The following is a 17,715-nucleotide window of genomic DNA, read 5'->3' on the forward strand; positions in this document are numbered from 1 at the left end:
GAAGGGAACAGTCAGTCCTGTGTCTCGAGTCAGAGGTGATGCTGAGGCTTTCATGGTTGGGTGGCGGCAGAATGGGACAGCAGGAGCACAGGAGCCAGCAGGGAGAACGGGCAGGAGCACAGAAGCCAGCCGGGAGAACGGGCAGGAGCACAGAAGCCAGCAGGGAGAACGGGTCTTAGGGGTTCAGCGCAGAGAAAAGACGAGTTTGGTTTTGTGTGTTGAGTTTAAGGAGCTAGTAGAAAGGTGAAATCAGAACCTTAACCCTGGAAGGAACAGAAGAGGAAGTTCAGGGCCCAGAGGAGCTGGAGGGGCCAGTGAGGTCTCACAGTTGGGCAGAGCAGCGCGAAGACTGAAGCTTCCTGATTCCCACTCCAGCGCTCTCTTCACTGCCTCAGACTGAGACGCTTCTCTGCTGTGCTGTTTTCCTCGCACCCAGGTGTGCTCAATAGGAAGTTGGAAGTGGCAGAGCTTATGTTGGGAGTGAAGAGTTTATTTTTTAATTACATTTTTTTTATTATGGAAAATTTCAGGTGTATAGAAGTGGAAAGGGTATAATCAATCCCACTGTACCCGTTGTTCAACTTTAATAGTTACTAATGTTGTTTCATCTGTTTCCTCCCTCTCCATCAATTATATTGAAGCAAATTGGATAAAGTGTTTTGGTGAACTTGAACTCTGGGTATTTGTAGTTAAGGAGAATTGAACAGTTCAGCAGGGTATGTTCTGAGCTTTCTGGGTGGGGGTCTAGAGTGAACAGAAGTAGGAGTAATTGCCAGAATTCCTGGGCAAATCACTTACGTCTTCTGAGCCTTCGTCTGTCTGTGAGACGGAGGTAATAATGGCAGCGTCACAGAGTCACCTGAGATAAGGTGTAGAAAACCCTCTGTGAAGTGTGAGCCTCAAGTGTTACGCAGATTTTAGTTGTTGGTAATAACAGAAAGGTAGTGCGATTCCTTTGGGCTTCTGTGTTGCTGGCGTCCAATACATTCTTATTATTCAGCAAAGAATTATGCGAGGTACCTGAGGCTTCAACAGGGAACAAAACAGACAAAATCTCAGCTCTCCTGGAGCTCATGTTCTAGGTCTGGAGGAGAATAGGAAGCTAATACCTTAATAGTGATTAGTGTGGGCCAGACACTGTTCTAAGTGCTCTCATATTTTACCCTATGTAATTCTTGCAGCAATGCCTTGAAGTGTGTAGCACTGTTACTATTCCCATTTTGCAGATTTGGAAATCAAAGCAAATTTTTAAGCAGATTGCCTCAGGTCACCATGCCAGGATTCAGATTCAGGCAGAGCTGGCTTCAAGCCTATACTCTTACCCCTGTGCCATTAGAACACTTTAGCTCATTCATGGCGTACTAGTGTTTGATACAAATTAAAAAGGTAGGCCCTGATTGAAATTATTCCTAAACAAGTAAGTGTTCTCTTCTTGTGGGAGAAAAAAAGACAAAAACAAATGAAAAAAATGGCAGTACATAATTCTCTGTGGAGGGAGGTATATTAATATTCTTATATAGAAAAGTATTTTTCTTCCTAACTTTTTATAGGCTTCACCAACTTTCTAGGTTTCTTTAGATACAAATGGCCACCTCAGTGGAAGGAAGTCATTTTCCTGCTGGTACTTGGGAAGACTCTCTTCTTGGATGGATCTCCTTCTTGTTTACAGTTCTTCTTTTTTCTCCTACTGCTCTCTTTCCTTACCTTGGGGCAGTTCCCTTCTCTGATTTCCCCTGTTCTCTGAGCCTCCTTTTCCTCACAGCTGTGGTGTCCCTTCCCAGTCTCATCAGCTGCCCATGTTCTCAAGGATTCTCCTTCTGCCTTTGCCTTCTCTTCCCTAGCCTGCCTCTGTCGGTCACCTTGGGCCTTACCCTCTGTTTTGACTTTTCTGAGTTGATTCAGTGGGAGTAACATCAGGACCAGTTTCCCGCCTCTGCTCTGGCTGTGCCCTGCCAGCTCTGGGTTCTCCTTCATGAGCAGGGAAGATTGGGACATGGGCAGTGAGCGTTCCTTAAGTTTGCATCAGAGTTAGGGCATGGGCCTCACTCCTTTTAAGGAGGGTTAGGAGGGTATTATGGCTTGCATACTTGTGGGGTGTTTTTTTGAATATTGTTAAAATATACATAACATAAAATTTACCATTTTAATCATTTTAGCATATAATTCAGTGTCATTAAGTGCATTCACATTGTTGCACAACCATTACCACCATCCATCTCCAGAACTTTGTCATCTTCCCAAATTGAAGTTCTGTACTCGTTAAACACTAACCCTCCATTCCCCTCTCCCTCAAGCACCTGGCAAACATCATTCTACTTTCTGTTTCTAAGAATTTGAATAGGGTCCATTCATACCATAGGTACCTCATATAAGTGCACTGATACAATATTTGTCTTTTTGTGACTGGCTTATTTCACTTAGCATGTCTTCAAGGTTCATCCATATTGTAGCATGTGGCAGCATTTTCTTCCTTTTTAAGGCTAAATAATATGCCATTGTATGTAAATACCACATTTTTTTTAATCCATCCATCTTCTGATAGACACTCGGGTTGCTTCCACCTTTTGGCTGTTGTGAATAATGTTGCTGTGAACTTGAGTGTATACATATCTGTTCAGGTCCCTACTTTCAGTTCTTTCGGGAAATACCCAGAAGTGGAATTGTTAGATCATATGGTAATTCTGCGTTTAATTTTTTGAGGAATCCCCATATTGTATTCCATAACAGTAGCACCATTTTATGTCCACCAGGAATGTAAAAGGGTTCCAATTTCTCCACACCCTCGCCAACAGTTATTTTCTATTTTTTTGATAGTAGCCCTCCTAATGGGTGTGAAATGATAATATATACTTGTTTTTAAAGGTGTTTTATGTAGAATAATAGAATTTCAGGACTAGAAATGGTATTAAAGATTTCTAATTCAATTAGCTGTAGGCAGCAACGAATGTTCTCGTACGTCTTAGCATTTTCACTTCTTTCTCAGTTGGAGAAAGGCATTTTGGGCAGATGGGTCTATACTGGATCTTCGGCTCAAGATGAACTATGTCTGACCCAGGCAGGGTACGTGGAATGCAGCTTTGTAAGAGATCTGCTCTTCTCTTCTGCCAGTGACTCTATTTCTTATACTTCTTTACAGTTTCCAACTGTGTCTTCTGGGTTATTTAATCTTCTTTCCGGCTTCTTTAAGGGATAAGGTAATTGTATTCAAATAAACATATTTATTTAAAAAAACTAGGTAAGTTAGCAATTAATGAGCCCAAGATCAGTATAAACTGCTCAGGTGATTAAAAAGACTGTATTCAATATCAATTTGAAGGAAACCTAAATATTACTCCTGGATGTTAGCTATAATTCCTTACTATGTAAAATAAGTCACCCCTTTTCAATCTTTTTTTTTTTAATTTGGAGGAGATGAATTAAGCAGCATAAAATAAAATATATTTTACATTTATGAGAAGATTATAACTTCTGGATTAGTTTGGATTTTGAATCTTTTTTAAGTTAAAGAAAACTGTTAGTTTAATTTATATTATGAAAATCTTTACGCCTACAGCAAAGTTGTAAGAATAGTATAATCAATACCCAATTGTTAGCGTTATGTCATAATTTGCCTTGTCTCTCTTTCTCTGTCAAATAGAATTCTTTTTTTTCCTGAGCCAGCTGAAAGTAAGTGGCAGACATCTTAGATGGCATTTCATTCATACTTCATCGTGTGTCTCCTAAGAATGAGGACATATTTCTTCATAAACATAATACCATTATCACACCTAAGAAGATAATTCAGTAATACTAATAGTTATACTATCAGATATCAAGTCCATGTATAATTTTTCCTATTTCTCCCCGACATGTATTTTATTTCTTTAGTTTGTTTTTATTTATTTATTTATTTTTGGCTGTGTTGGGTCTTCGTTTCTGTGCGAGGGCTTTCTCTAGTTGTGGCGAGCGGGGGCCACTCTTCATCGCGGTGCGCGGGCCTCTCACTATCGTGGCCTCTCTTGTTGCCGAGCACAGGCTCCAGACGCGCAGGCTCAGTAGTTGTGGCTCACGGGCCTACATGCTTGCTTCGCGGCATGTGGGATCTTCTCAGACCAGGACTCGAACCCGTGTCCCCTGCATTGGCAGGCAGATTCTTAACCACTGTGCCACTAGGGAAGCCCCTCTTTAGTTTCTTTTAATCTAGAATAGTTATCCCTTCCCTTTTAGTTTTTCATGATAATTAAGCATGTTGCTTGTTGAAAAATTAGAAAATGCAAATGAATTTAAAAAAATTGTAATCCACCACTCAGAGCTACCTACTTTTAATTTTGGAATAATTTTAGACATACAGAAAGTTGTAAATGTAGGTCAGAGTTCTCATATACTCTTAACCCACCATTGTTAACATCTTACATTTTTAAGGTACATTTGTCAAATCTAAGAAACCATCATTGGAACATCAGTATTAACTAATTTCCAGATTTTATTTGGATTTCTCATTTTCCCACAAAGTTCTTTTTCTGTTCAGGGATCTATCCAGGACCCACGTTGAATGTGGTTGTCATGTCCTCTGGGCTCTGACAGTTTTTCAGACTTTCCTTTTTTTTTTTTTTTTAATTTCCATTTTATTCTTTTTTAATTTTTATTTTATTATTTTTTAAAAAATAAATTTATTTATTTTATTTATTTTTGGCTGCGTTGGGTCTTTGTTGCTGCGCCCGGGCTTTCTCTAGTTGCGGTGAGCGGGGGCTACTCTTTGTTGCGGTGCATGAGCTTCTCATTGCGGTGGCTTCTCTTGTTGCGGAGCACGGGCTCTAGGCATGCGGGCTCAGTAGTTGTGGCTTGCAGGCTCTAGAGCACAGGCTCAGTAGTTGTGGCGCACGGGCTTCATTGCTCTGCAGCATGTGGGATCTTCCCGGACCAGGGCTCGAACCCGTGTCCCCTGCACTGTCCCCTGCAGGCAGATTCTTAACCACTGCCCCACCAGTTATTCTTTTTTTAAAAAATTATTTCCTCGTTTGTTTTTATATGATGATGCCTTTATTTATTTATTTTTTATTATTGTTTATTTTTGGCTGTGTTGGGTCTTTGTTGCTGCGCGTGGGCTTTCTCTAGTTGTGGCAAGTGGGGGCTACTCTTCGTTGTGGTGCGCGGACTTCTCATTGCGGTGGCTTCTCTTGTTGTGGAGCACGGGCTCTAGGTGCACGGGCTTCAGTAGTTGTGGCACGTGGGCCCAGTAGTTGCGGCACACAGGCCCTAGAGTGCGCGGGCTTCAGTAGTTGCGGCGTGTGGCCTCAGTAGTTGTGGCTTGCGGGCTCTAGAGCACAGGCTCAGTAGTTGCGGCGTGTGGCCTCAGTAGTTGTGGGTTGCGGGCTCTAGAGCGCAGGCTCGGTAGTTGTGGCGTACGGGCTTAGTTGCTCTGCGGCATGTGGGATCTTCCCGGACCAGGGCTGGAACCCGTGTCCCCTGCATTGGCAGGCGGATTCTTAGCCACTGCGCCACCAGGAAAGTCCCAGACTTTCCTTTTTTTAATGACAATTTTGAAGAGTCCTGGTTCAGGTATTTCATAGACTGTCCCTCAATTTGGGTTTGTGTGATGTTCTCCTCATGATTAGAATCGAGTTAGGGTTTTGGGGAAGGAGATATTTACTTTTAATATTTTGTTTCATCTCTATCTCTTGGCTTTTTATATTAGATATTCAGTGCATATAGATATATATTTACAAAAGCAGGCTTATAGACTATTATTTTATAATCTGCTTGCTATTTTGTAGTCTGCTTGGGATGATGATGGTCGTGGTGGTGGTACACTTTTGTTTTAATTATGCCGTTGGCTCTCTTGCGTTGATTTACATTTTATTTATAAAGCTCAACTGCTTTGGATTATGATGATGTGTTTACAAGGCTACACAGATAATCTGGAAGGGAAAATGAAGAAATACAAATGACAGAAAATGTTTTATAATAATAAAATTTTCTTGGCAAGCAGCAACCTTTTCTCAAAGTCAGTCTTTTAATATAATTTGCTTCATAAATATGGGTTTTTTGTTTTTTCATATCTTTATTGATTAGTAAGCATGTTAAATGACTTGGGAGGAATCTCACTCTCTTCAAGAAATAATTTAGAATTATTGATCCAGAATGCTGACAATTCTCAAAAATGGGTCAGGAAAATCAAAGTAATAGATGGAAAAAAAATCTTAATTTTAGCTCTTGATATAACTTTTCTTAAATTTAGGGTTTTTCTTTTTATAATTTAAGTTACTAAAACAGATGGTGGAAGGTCCATCAAGATATTTATTTTATGTATTTAAAGCATTTTACTTTGCTGTATTGAATTCCATTCATTCTGGAATTTAGGAGAATTTACCTCTTTATGAAAGAGATTATTCAAAGTAGAAAATGATTGATGACCTTCGCTTCCAGTTTTCTTCTCAATAGACTTAGTTTCTCTTCTAATGCTTCTTGCATACTCAGTAATTTTATAAGTTTTAGAGAAAAATGCAAGTCTGGCTGAATATTAAGCACAGTACAATAAATAAAGCTTTTTTACTTTGCAGAATATTTTACATGTGTGTCCCATAGATTCATCACAGATTCTAGTTTTGGATAAAGGCAAGTACATTTAAAGACAATACAACATCCCTGTCTATGACATTGGCATTCGAATGAGAAGTGAATTTGGTTCAGGACAGTTCTTGGAATGCTTGGCATTTAGGTTATTTTAGGTCAACTCTTTCGGAAATTCAATTAGAGTACTTATTGAATGGTTTTAGTGAGCTGAATGGTTGTCATGGGGATATAGATGATATAAAACATGACTCCTATTTATAAAATAGTTGTGTTGGTCAGATAAGGCATCTTGCATGATGTATTTAATCCAAGATAATGGATGAGTAAGAGGCAGATCATTCTATAGGAAGTAATTTTGGTTTTGAGAGAGGCATTCTTAGGGAAATAGGCCTTGAAGTGTTCATTTAGAGCTGGGCAGGATTCAGGTCCGGAGAGAGGAGGGAAAGGATATTTGGGTAGAGGGAAGGGCATCGGCAGAGCCTCAGAGGCCTGACGGTCCCTGGGGCCTGTGTGGGAATGGTGGGAAAGTTGGGTTGCAGTCAGCCTGTGGGTGGCCTGGACGTTGGGTAATGAGCGTGGCCGTCAGTTTATGGGCGCCGTCTCTAGAGTGGTCTGTAACTTGCTTTCTCCCTGAGGAAGTGTGACACGCTTCTGCTAGCTGCAGTGTCTTCCCCACAGCTGTGCTGTCCGTTGAGGAGAAGGGGGCCTGCTCTGCCATGGCTTCCTTACTCCTCAGGGTATGGCATGTGAGTTATTTTAATAATGTATCAATCTGCCTTTTCTTTCTTTTGTCACCATGCATTTACTTTCTAAAATGGTCTTGTTTTCAGGATAATAATTGGGTTTCCACAGGGAAAATAATAATGTATGAGGCAAATTACTGACTAAAGGCAAACTACTGACTTAAGAAAATGAATCTCTAAATTTTTTTCTAGTAGTTCTTCTTTTGTTTAAATTTTTGTTTTGTTAGTTACGTAAAGAAACTTATGTGTAGTAATTTCTGCTCAGGTGGATCGTGGTAATGTTTAGCACAGCTCATTGGTCTTCTGGAACCTTCACAAATGCAGTCTGATTCATTCCAGCCAAGTTAGTTATGAGGTGGATAATGTTTTTTCCCCTAATGGAGACAAATGTAAAAGACAGAGATACAGAAATCATCTTTGATTTAGATTGAAGAAATTTTAGTTACTACTGTTTGTTCCTGCTGTTTGATCACAGTTTATTTTTATTTTTTGAAGTCTGTCTCTAATCAAATAAGATTTAATTTTTTAGAAGTAAAAGAAGACCATGATTAAATTAATAAGAAAAGTTAATTTAAGGACAATAATTGATTTTTAAAAATATAAAAGTACATTTCATGACTTGATCTCAAGATGATCTGGTGGTTATCCTTATACTGTCGCAGAAGGAAGTCCACAGTGGGACGAGAATGATGCTTGCAAATCACCACCCTTCTTATTATCTAGTACTGAACATGTCTTAGTCCAGGCCAGTCTGCCTGCCACCTCTGTGGTACACTGTTGACTTCATTTTTCTTCCAGTATTTACTTTTGGTCCTGGACCAATTATCTAGCTGTGATGGGATTCTTCAAAAGTATTCTTCAAAGTATCCTACATTTTGTACCTAGTGAACTAGTGATTGTTCTGTTTGCAGACATTCTTTCTGAGGCTCTGCTCTTGCCTCGAAAACCTACATTTGCAGAAAGGGAAATGTATAGGTTTTCCTTTTATTAACAAACTTATCCTTCTTTATTTCTTTCCAGTTTTTAGAAACCGTGTCCATTGTGACATTGAGATCCATATTTTAAAAATAATTTTAAAATTTTATTCTTAAAATTATCATACAGTAAAACTAACTTTTTTCTTTTATTCTGTTAATTTAACACGTGTAGTTTGTGCAACCATCACTACAATCAGAATACAGAATAATATTATCACCCCCCAGAATTCCCTAATGCTATCCTTTTATAGTTAACTGTCCCCATCCTATAACCTCTGCAACCACTGACCTTTTCTCCGTCCCTATAGTTTTGTCGTTTTGAGAATGTCATATAAATGGAATCATACATGTAAGCTTTTGAGACTGGGTTCTTTTACTCTGTCTTTGAGATTCATCTAAGTTATTGCATGTATTGAAAGTTTATTCCTTTTTATTACTGAGTAGTTTTCCATCGTCACTCATTAAAGGACATTTGGGTTGTTTCCAGTTTTTAACAATTACGAATAGAGCTGCTGTAGACAATTTGTGTACAGACTTTTGTGCAAACATAGTTTTCATTTATCTCTAGGGTAGCTGTCTCTGGGGAGAGGGACTCACTATATCATCTGCTGGGTGATATAGTGAGTATATTTTTAACTTTATAAGAAACTGTCAACCCTTGTTCCAGAGTGTCTGTACCATTTTATATTCTCCCACTAGCAATGTATGAGAGTTCCACCTATTCCACATCACTGATATTATCAGTGATTTTAATTTAGCCATTCTAATAGGTATATAGTAATATCTTATCGTGGTTTTAATTTGCATTCCTCTGATGACTAATGCCATTGGACATCTTTTCATGTGCTTATTTGCCATCATTAGATCCTCTTAGTGGAGTGCCCGTTGAAATCTTTTGCCTAGCTTTTAATTGGGTTGTTTTCTTACTGTTGAGTTTTGAGAATTCTTTATATATTTGGATACAAATCCTTTTTCAGGTATGTGATTTGCAGTTGGTTTTCTCTCAGTCTTTAGCTTGGCTTCCCATCCTTCTAACATAATAGTGTCTTTCAAAGAGCAAAAAGGTTTAATTTGGAGAAAGTCCAATTCATAAATTTTTTTCTTTTTTATATTATACTAAGATGGGTAGATTTTAAAATAAGTTTCTGTTCTATAAAAGTGGTGAAAAGTAACTTAGTGATGGGAATGTTCTCCTCAAGTTGACTTTGTGGAAGGTGCACATGTTATTTTCTGGAAAGGTAGTGCTAATTAATATACTCCCTAGTCTTGGGAACATCTAGGACTTTTGTTTAACCAAAGGATGCAGTTGGTTTAGGTTTGTGAGGGTTTTCACACTTTTTTTTTTTAAATGATAATCACTAATGTGGTTAAATATGTATACTTTCATAATGCAGAACTATGTAGGAATTAGTCCTTAAGACTCTTCCAGGGTTAAAATAGTGGTATATTACATTCACATTTGATGCTTTTGGGAGTGCCTGAGTTTGTTTCTGCTTCACTGGAACAGCATTAGAACTTTGAGTGTAGGTTCAGATTCAGTGTCATGGCTAAAAGCACGAGCTGCATCAGAATGTCTGGATTTGAATCCTGCCTTTTATTTGCAGTGTAACTGTGGGTGAGTAACTTAACTTCTCTGTGCTTCAGTTTCCTTATCTGTTAGTGGGAATGATAATAATAACATCCACCTTGTAAGGTTATTATGAGGAATCAAGTAGATTACATAATATAGTCATTTCAACAGCATCTGGCCCACAGTAAGCATTCAGCAAATGGCTCTTGTTATTATTTTTATTATTATTGCTGAAATAGCTTTATGATAAAACTGTTTAAACAAATGTTTTGGAATATTTTCAAGAGTCAGAATAACCACATATCACACTAAGTCATTTCTCTCCCATGCCCACTTTTTTCTCTTTACACTTGTTATTATTAATCAATACCTGTGACCAGTGTTTTTAATAATCACGTGTATATACACTGTTTTACAAGACAACTATCCGTTCATTCCATTTTTCACATCCTGTGAGGTACTAATCAGATATACACATATGCATCAGTTCGCTTCAGCTGCCTGAAATATCAACCTAAATTGGCTTAAGCTGGAAAGAAATTTGAGTTAGGCTCACCTAACTGCAAAGTCAGGCACAGCGAGCTGGATTCAGGGCTCAAGTAACGTCATCAGGACTCAGGTTCTCCCCACGAGTCAAGTCTGCCTTTTCCTGTATGGACTTTAGTTGTAGGAACTGTGTGTTAGAAAAATGGCTGTAGCACATTCACCCCCTGTAGCCTGTTAGCGCTTGGATTCAGCCGGAAAGAGCGCCTGTCTCTTTCCCAGAAGCCTCAGCAAAAGTCTCATGATGTCTCATTGGCTCTTATGGGGTCACGTGTCTGACCTGGAGCCGATCGCTGTTTGAGGCTGTGAGACTGGGATTGAGCAGTTCTGGTCACGTGGCAGCCGTGGCTCTTTGGCGGAGTCGACCCCGCCGGAGCCACGCTGACTGAGGGTCCGGGAGAGGTGCCTACTCTGAGGGAATTTGTGGGCTTTTATTACCAGAAAAAGGGATGGACGCTGGCTGGTCAAACGACTAACGTGCTATTAGGCTCTTTTTGTAGATCGGCAGCAGATCACAGGGGTTAATGGATTTGAATTAGAATCTTGGTTTCTGATTCCAGCTTTTTTGTCTGTGAAGTTACATCCTCCAGGAATGCGTTCCCCACAGGGGCAGGAGTTTGCAGAAGGTTAGTGTTGTGTATTCTTTTGGTGAAAGTTGGATAATTTTCAACAGGAAGAGAAAGAGTCGAGGCAAATCGGGGTGGCCCTCGCAGTGGGTGGACGTGGTGCTGCTTCCCACAGTGGTGGGTGCAGGCGACTCAGCGCCCTTCTCCGGGCCTTTCTGTCCCCGTGGCAGAGGCTGTACAAGACCCAGCTTGGTCAGAGTCTGTCCGCCACGTGGTGGGGTCGCGTGCTGTAGACACGGGTGTATCCGTGTATCCTGGCCAAGAGTGTCGGCTACATGGTGAGGTGTGTCTGGGAGCTGGCCTCGTGTAGAGGTAGTTTCTAGATCTCTGTGTTTTTTGTAGTCCGTTTTAGCGTGGCTTGAGACGTTGTCTCACTTTGACTTCGGCTGGCAGTTTTTATTTTATGTTTTTCAAGAAGGTGCTTGAACTTCTTCAGGAGTATGTGTAGCCAGGTCATGCTGCTTTCTGAAGAACCAGGGAAGCCAGTTACCAGAGACCTGCCTTGTGTGGAGAGCTGCACTACAGAAGTACCCGCAGTGAGGTTCAGGGAGACCGCGGTTAGAAGTGAACTGTTGGGACCTGACTAATTAACAGACGTAATTGTGGTAGGCATCTCATATCCAGTGCCGAGGTGGGCACCTGAGCCTACACATCAGAGACGTTGACTCCTGAAATTAAGTCACTTCCCCCCACAGCTCCCGGAGTTAGTAATTCTGTCCCTAATCTCTACTTCTGTGTTGCTTTTATTGAGAGTTCCCTGGCTAATCTGTTTGGTGATTAATGTTGACGGTAGTCTCTGTGATCTCCCCTCAGAGCCAGTTTTAGGGGTTAGCTTGTCTTTGTCAGCGACGTACAAGTACACTTGTTTCTCCAATGGCTATTGGAGAGCATAATCATTATTATGATCGCATAATCATAACCATTATTATTTTATCGAGATGGAGAAAATGGGTGAAAATAATTCCTCTGTCAAGTAGATAAAGTAGTTACATAGCATGATATTTTATTTTCTATAAATACAGTGTTGTATGTTGAAATCTGTAAAGTGATTTCCACTTTATATAAATGGAAAATATGGAATTTTAGTGAAATAACAGTAGCTAACACTTACTGAGCACTCACTGTATGCCAGGCATTCTTTTAAGCACTTTACACGTATTATTTCACTTAATCCTTAGGTGAAAATAAATAACCATAGGAGGTAGGTATTAGTTGTCTTCTTGCCATTTTAGAGGTGAGCAAGTTGAGATGCTTGAGGCTAAGTCATTTGCTCCAGGTCACACAGCTGGTGAGTGACACAGTTGGTGAGTGACAGCTGGTGAGTTCTGAATGTAAGTCCTCTGGCTCCAAGTCTGTGCTTTGGATCACTGTGCTGTGTTCTCTCCCTAGTAAAGATTTTAGCTACTGTGTTGTTAGTTTTTCTTTTCATTTTATTTCTTTTTTTAATATTTTCTAGATGTGGGCTAGGAGTTTTATAGAGAAGATTTGCTAATTCTAGGACCTTTGGAATCCATGGATTTATCCATCTTCTGTTGCTGTTATCTGGCAAGCAAACACTATATGCTTGTTTATATCAGTAGGTCTCAACCAGGAATGATTTTGCCCCCCAGGGGACACTTGCTGATGTCTGGAGACAGACATCTTTAGTTGTCGTCAGTCAGGAGACGTGCTCCTGGCACCTAGTGGTCAGAGGCCGGGATGCTGCCGAAACATCTTGTGAAGCACAGGACAGCCTTCCGCAACAAAGAACTGTCCAGCCCAAATGTCAATAGCATCCGCTCTGGCCTATAGAATAAGTTACTAATGATCTTGTAGTGCCATTCTGATCTCTGATGGGCAAAGTCACGTTAGTAATGTAGAAGTGATTACTTTTGTTGTTTGTTTGATAATTGATTTCCCCAAATTAATGCATGTTTGTATAAGGGACATAAACACCAACTATAACTTAAATATTTAAGTTCCCTTAAAGTAAACTGGGAATTATAGCCCAGTGAGGGAGAGCTGAGGAAGTTTAAAGGGAGGCCGGGTAATGCCTGAGGGTACAATACTCTAAATATTTGTTGGATTACCTTGTGAATAACACAATTAGATTTCATTTTTTGTGTTGTGTTAACTTGTCAAATGTATAAACATTTTAAATATCCTGTAATTTTAAAAACCGTGTTTTGGTATCTTTTTAATTAAAAATTTCATACTGAGGGGCTTCCGTGGTGGCGCAGTGGTTGAGAATCTGCCTGCCAATGCAGGGAACACGGGTTCGAGCCCTGGTCTGGGAAGATCCCACATGCCGCGGAGCAACTACGCCCGTGAGCCACAACTACTGAGCCTGCGCGTCTGGAGCCTGTGCTCCGCAACAAGAGAGGCCGCGACAGTGAGAGGCCCGCGCACCGCAATGAAGAGTGGCCCCCGCTCGCCGCAACTAGAGAAAGCCCTCGCACAGAAACGAAGACCCAGCACAGCCAAAAATAAATGAATAAATTAATTAATTAATTAAAAAAAAATCGCAAAGGCCATTTAAAAAAAAAATTTCATACTGAGAAAAGTGGAGAATATTACATTGTACCCCATGTATGTACCACCCATATTTAACAAATACTAACAAATACTGAAGTCCATTTTGAGCTCTTTCTCATCCCATCCCTTAGGTGTTTCTACATTTTTTGTTACACCAAACATCTCAAAAGTTGAAGGGGCCTGGACCTCTTCCGATGTCTGTCATCAGGCCTCACTCACTGCTGCTGCCTTTTGTCTGCCTGTCAGCTTCTCCCCTCATCGTTCGCTGCAGCATATAGGCGGCACAGGGCGGAGCCAGGTTGTCTTTTCAAAGCTGGAAAGGCCAGGCCGAGAGTGGATGTGTAGGCTGGAGAGAGGCGGGAGGACCATAAGTATGGGTTTCCCCCAATGTCTGAAGGTAGAGCGTTCCCGTGAAACCTTCCATAGGCCGAAATGGCGTAAAGCGAAGAAGCAATGACCATAGGACACGCCTTGCTGACGGATGCACAAAATAAACTGAGCTAAAGCGCAGAAGCTCAGCAACAGTTGAGAGCTGTGGCGCTTTGGTGCCGAGGTGCTGAGTGTGGCTCCGGGAAGGAGCCGGGCGGCGCCCCCTTCTCCCGCCTCTGCCGCTCACGGTGCGAATTGCCCCTGCGAGCGCTGCTGCCGAACGCGTGCGGACACTGTTGTCACTTTCCCCCCTTTTTTGTAAAAGTGGATGTCCTCTTTGGATTCCTTTTGGTGAGGAAAACAGGCACTAACGTGGGTCCTTCTTAAAAGCAAAGCGGCATAAATCGAGCTTTGGAAAGATGGAGGAGACCTGTACCTTGGGGCCGTTTGGTAAGGTGGAAAGCGGGGAGCGTGAGTGAGGGTGGGAACAGGCAAGAAGAGCAGCCTCCGCAGCAGCGCGGCGACTGTCGGTCAAAGGAGTTGAGGTCTTCTTCGCCCAGGTTTTCTGCTCCCTGCATTATGAGTGGTATAGCTCGGGAGAGGCTGCGCTTGAATTCTCAATCTCTTTTACTTGGACTGCTTAGTGGTCTGTTATTAATGGCAATGCCTGCTTCTCACCAGTTGTTCACAGGACTTCTACATGATAGGTTCCTTCTTTTTTTTTTTTTTTGACCGCACCATGCCGCCTGTGGGATCTTAGTTCCCCAACCAGGGGTCAAACCCTCCCCCCGCCCCTTTCCGCCGTGGAAGCGCGGAGTCCCAACCCCTGGACTGCCCGATAGGTTCCTTCTTTATTTAAACACCTCCCATCATGCTCCATTGCTATGGAATAAAGCCCTCACTTCTTGTGGCATTGGAGGGCATTCTTAGCTCCTTTCCCTCCTTCTCTGACACACCTGGAGTTTATCATGTGCTTTCTCTTGTCTTGGTGATTTCTTGTGCATTCTCTCTGAAGAACTCCCCTATGCTCTCCCTGTCGTCTCTGCACAGTGAACTTGTGTTCTTCTTTTGAGGTCAGCTCATGCCTTTCGGCAGATGGAAGGTATTTCTTGCTATTTTTCACTTGTGCTTTGTCTGTCTTGCTAGAATCTGAGTTTCTTGAAAGCAGTGATGACATGCTTCCTCTTTGAGTTTAGTGCTGCTAACACAGGGCCTGGCCTCAGGAAGTGTTTGCTGAACTGAATTAATAGCCAGTTCGAACTTGCCCTTGAGCCAGTTTTTTGTACTGGTGGGAAAAATCCTGCACGGTATGGACTTTGATTCTCTGCAGTCTCAGTTACAGAATTATAAGACCGAAAATAGGAGGCTGGGATAGGAAACATTTTTGCACCTTCTGGTTTAAAAGAAAAAGAGACGCCTTCATGGCTTATTACACTTTGTAATATTCAGCATCATGTTTCATTTATAAATTTGACGTATTGTTGGCATGATCCTGACTTACGGTTGATATTTTGCTTGGATTTTAGTAAAGACTTCATAAAATAGAAAAGTATAGAATTTGTAGCATCAATAGTTGCTGCTCAGCTCTGACCTTGATCAAAAGGCTGGTTGAGAGTAACTATTTAGATAGATAGTTGAGCCAGTTGAGTTAGGAATGGGGCTAGAATTGATAATAAGTTTTTAAAACCTTTTCTTACCTGTTCTTTCTCCCTGTCTTTAGGATTTTTGTCCCTGAGTCATGGAAGACAGAAGAGCTGAGAAGTCATGTGAACAAGCGTGTGAATCACTTAAGAGACAGGACTATGAAATGACCCTCAAGCACTGCACAGAGGCCCTCCTTTCTCTTGGCCAGTACTCCATGGCTGACTTCACAGGGCCGTGTCCACTGGAGATAGAAAGCATCAAAATCGAGAGTCTTCTTTACAGAATTGCCTCCTTTTTGCAGCTGGTGAGTAAACACTGTCAATGAGCCAGTGCTGAACCATGTAAAATGGCTGTTTTCTGTGAGTGGGGACTATCGCTGATCACTGCTTCTACAAATCACCACATTCTGGGCTGAGGACATGAGTGAAGTGGCTAGTGATTGCTGAATATCTTTGATGGCAAGTAACTGTGTTTTTCAGCCTTGAAAGTATTACTATTGTATAGCATTTTGGATTATTTACTCCATTCAACAAATATTTCAACAAATATTATTCACTCAATTCAACAAATGTTTACGCTGTTCTAGGTAGTTGCTATACGTTGGTGAAAAAGAAAGAGAAAGATCCCTCCTTCATAGTACTTTTTCTAGTGGGGGGGCAGACAATAAACCATAGGCATTATAAATAAGTAAACACTTTAGATTGTTAGAAGGTAACAGTCTGCATGGAAAAAAAGAAGAATAGAGGGTTACTAGGATTAGGGATAGGGTTGCAGTTTTAAATTGGGTTAAGATAGGCCTCATGATAAGGTGATACGAAGGAGGTAAGGAAGTGAGCCACGTTGAAATCTGGAAGAAGATCATTACAGGCAGAGGGAACAGTCAGTGCGGAATTCCTGAGGCGGAAGCATGCCTGCCACGTCTGACGAACAGTTGGGAGGCCCTTGTGCTGGAGTTAAGTGCCCAAGGGGGAGAGTGCAACAGGGCTAGATCCTGTGGGACCCTTCAGGCCACTGTAAGGGCTGGTGTCTGCTCTACTTGAGATGGGACGCTGTTGTGGGATTTTGAGCAGAGGAGTGGCATGATCTGCTTTAATAGGAGTTACTTGGCCTTTGTGTTGAGAATAGACTGTAAAAGAGTAAGAGCAGATGCAGGGAGACTAGTTTGGAAGCTATTAGAATAATCTAGGCCAGCGGTGAAGTGGCTCAGATCAAAATGCTAGCAGTGGAGATGGTGAGAAGTGGTTTGTTCTGGTTACAATCTGAAGATAGAACGAAGCAGATGTCCTGATGTACTGAAGGCAGGGAGTGAGAGGTATAGAGCAGTCATAGTTTACTTACTTCGCCCTTTTTCTGTCTGAGCAATTGGCAGCGTGGAGTTTCCGTACACTGAGATGAGAGGGCTGTAGGTGGGGAGATGGGAAAGAGTTCATTTTGGACATACTGATTTGAGATGACGTTTAGATATCCAGCTGGAGATGTCGAATAAGCAGTTGGATATGCAGGTCTGGAGTTTGGGAGAGAGGTCTGGGCTAAAGATGTTAATTTGAGAGTCTGTGGCCTGTGGATGCTATATAAAGTCTTACGCCTGGGTCAGATCAGCAGGGGAATGAGTACAGGTAGAGAGAAGGGGAGGGCTGAGGACAGTCTTGTGGCACTAGTTTAAGAGGTTGGGAGGAGAAGCAAAGCATCCTGAAAAGCAACCCATGAGGTTAAGGAAAACTAAGAGAGTAAGCTGTCCTAGGAACCAGTCAGAGAAAGCCTGTCCAAATGAGGGAATGTTCAGTGTCCATTGCTGTGAATAGAGTCGTGAGAGCTGAGAATTGACTGAGAGATGACAGTGTGTCTAAATGGGTACATGTAAGTGTATCTAACTGGATTCACTGGCAGTCACTGGTGACCTCCATGAGAGCAGCTTCCATGGAGCAGTGGGTGAAAGCCTGATAGAAGAGAGTTTACGAGGAAGTCAGAGGGAAGGGAATTGAAATACGTGATATAGACACTTCTTGAGGAGTTTGCCCCATTGAAGCACAAAAAAATGGAATGGTAGCTGGTGGGAGAAGTGAAGTCAAGGGAAGGATCCTTTCAGATGAGAGAAATAAGAGCATGTTTGTTTATAGGACTGAACCGTTAGGAAACAGAAAATTAATGACGTAGGAGAAACAGAAGAAGCTTGCTGG

At 41.5% G+C, this 17,715-nt stretch overlaps 1 protein-coding gene across 6 annotated transcripts in view; it reads left to right on the forward strand.

The window, feature by feature from the left end:
• The window catches only part of HELZ (helicase with zinc finger), a 156,404-nt gene that overhangs the window by 8,767 nt on the left and 129,922 nt on the right, over positions 1–17,715 (forward strand). For all 6 annotated transcript variants that reach the window (XM_036835893.1, XM_036835892.1, XM_036835896.1 and 3 more), the window contains one exon: positions 15,615–15,842. In XM_036835893.1, the coding sequence (XP_036691788.1) occupies positions 15,633–15,842 (210 nt within the window). In that variant the 5' untranslated portion in view covers positions 15,615–15,632. The remainder of the gene's footprint in view (positions 1–15,614; positions 15,843–17,715) is intronic.

This window comes from Balaenoptera musculus, chromosome 20 (genome assembly GCF_009873245.2).
Source record: "Balaenoptera musculus isolate JJ_BM4_2016_0621 chromosome 20, mBalMus1.pri.v3, whole genome shotgun sequence".
Lineage (NCBI taxonomy): Eukaryota > Metazoa > Chordata > Mammalia > Artiodactyla > Balaenopteridae > Balaenoptera > Balaenoptera musculus.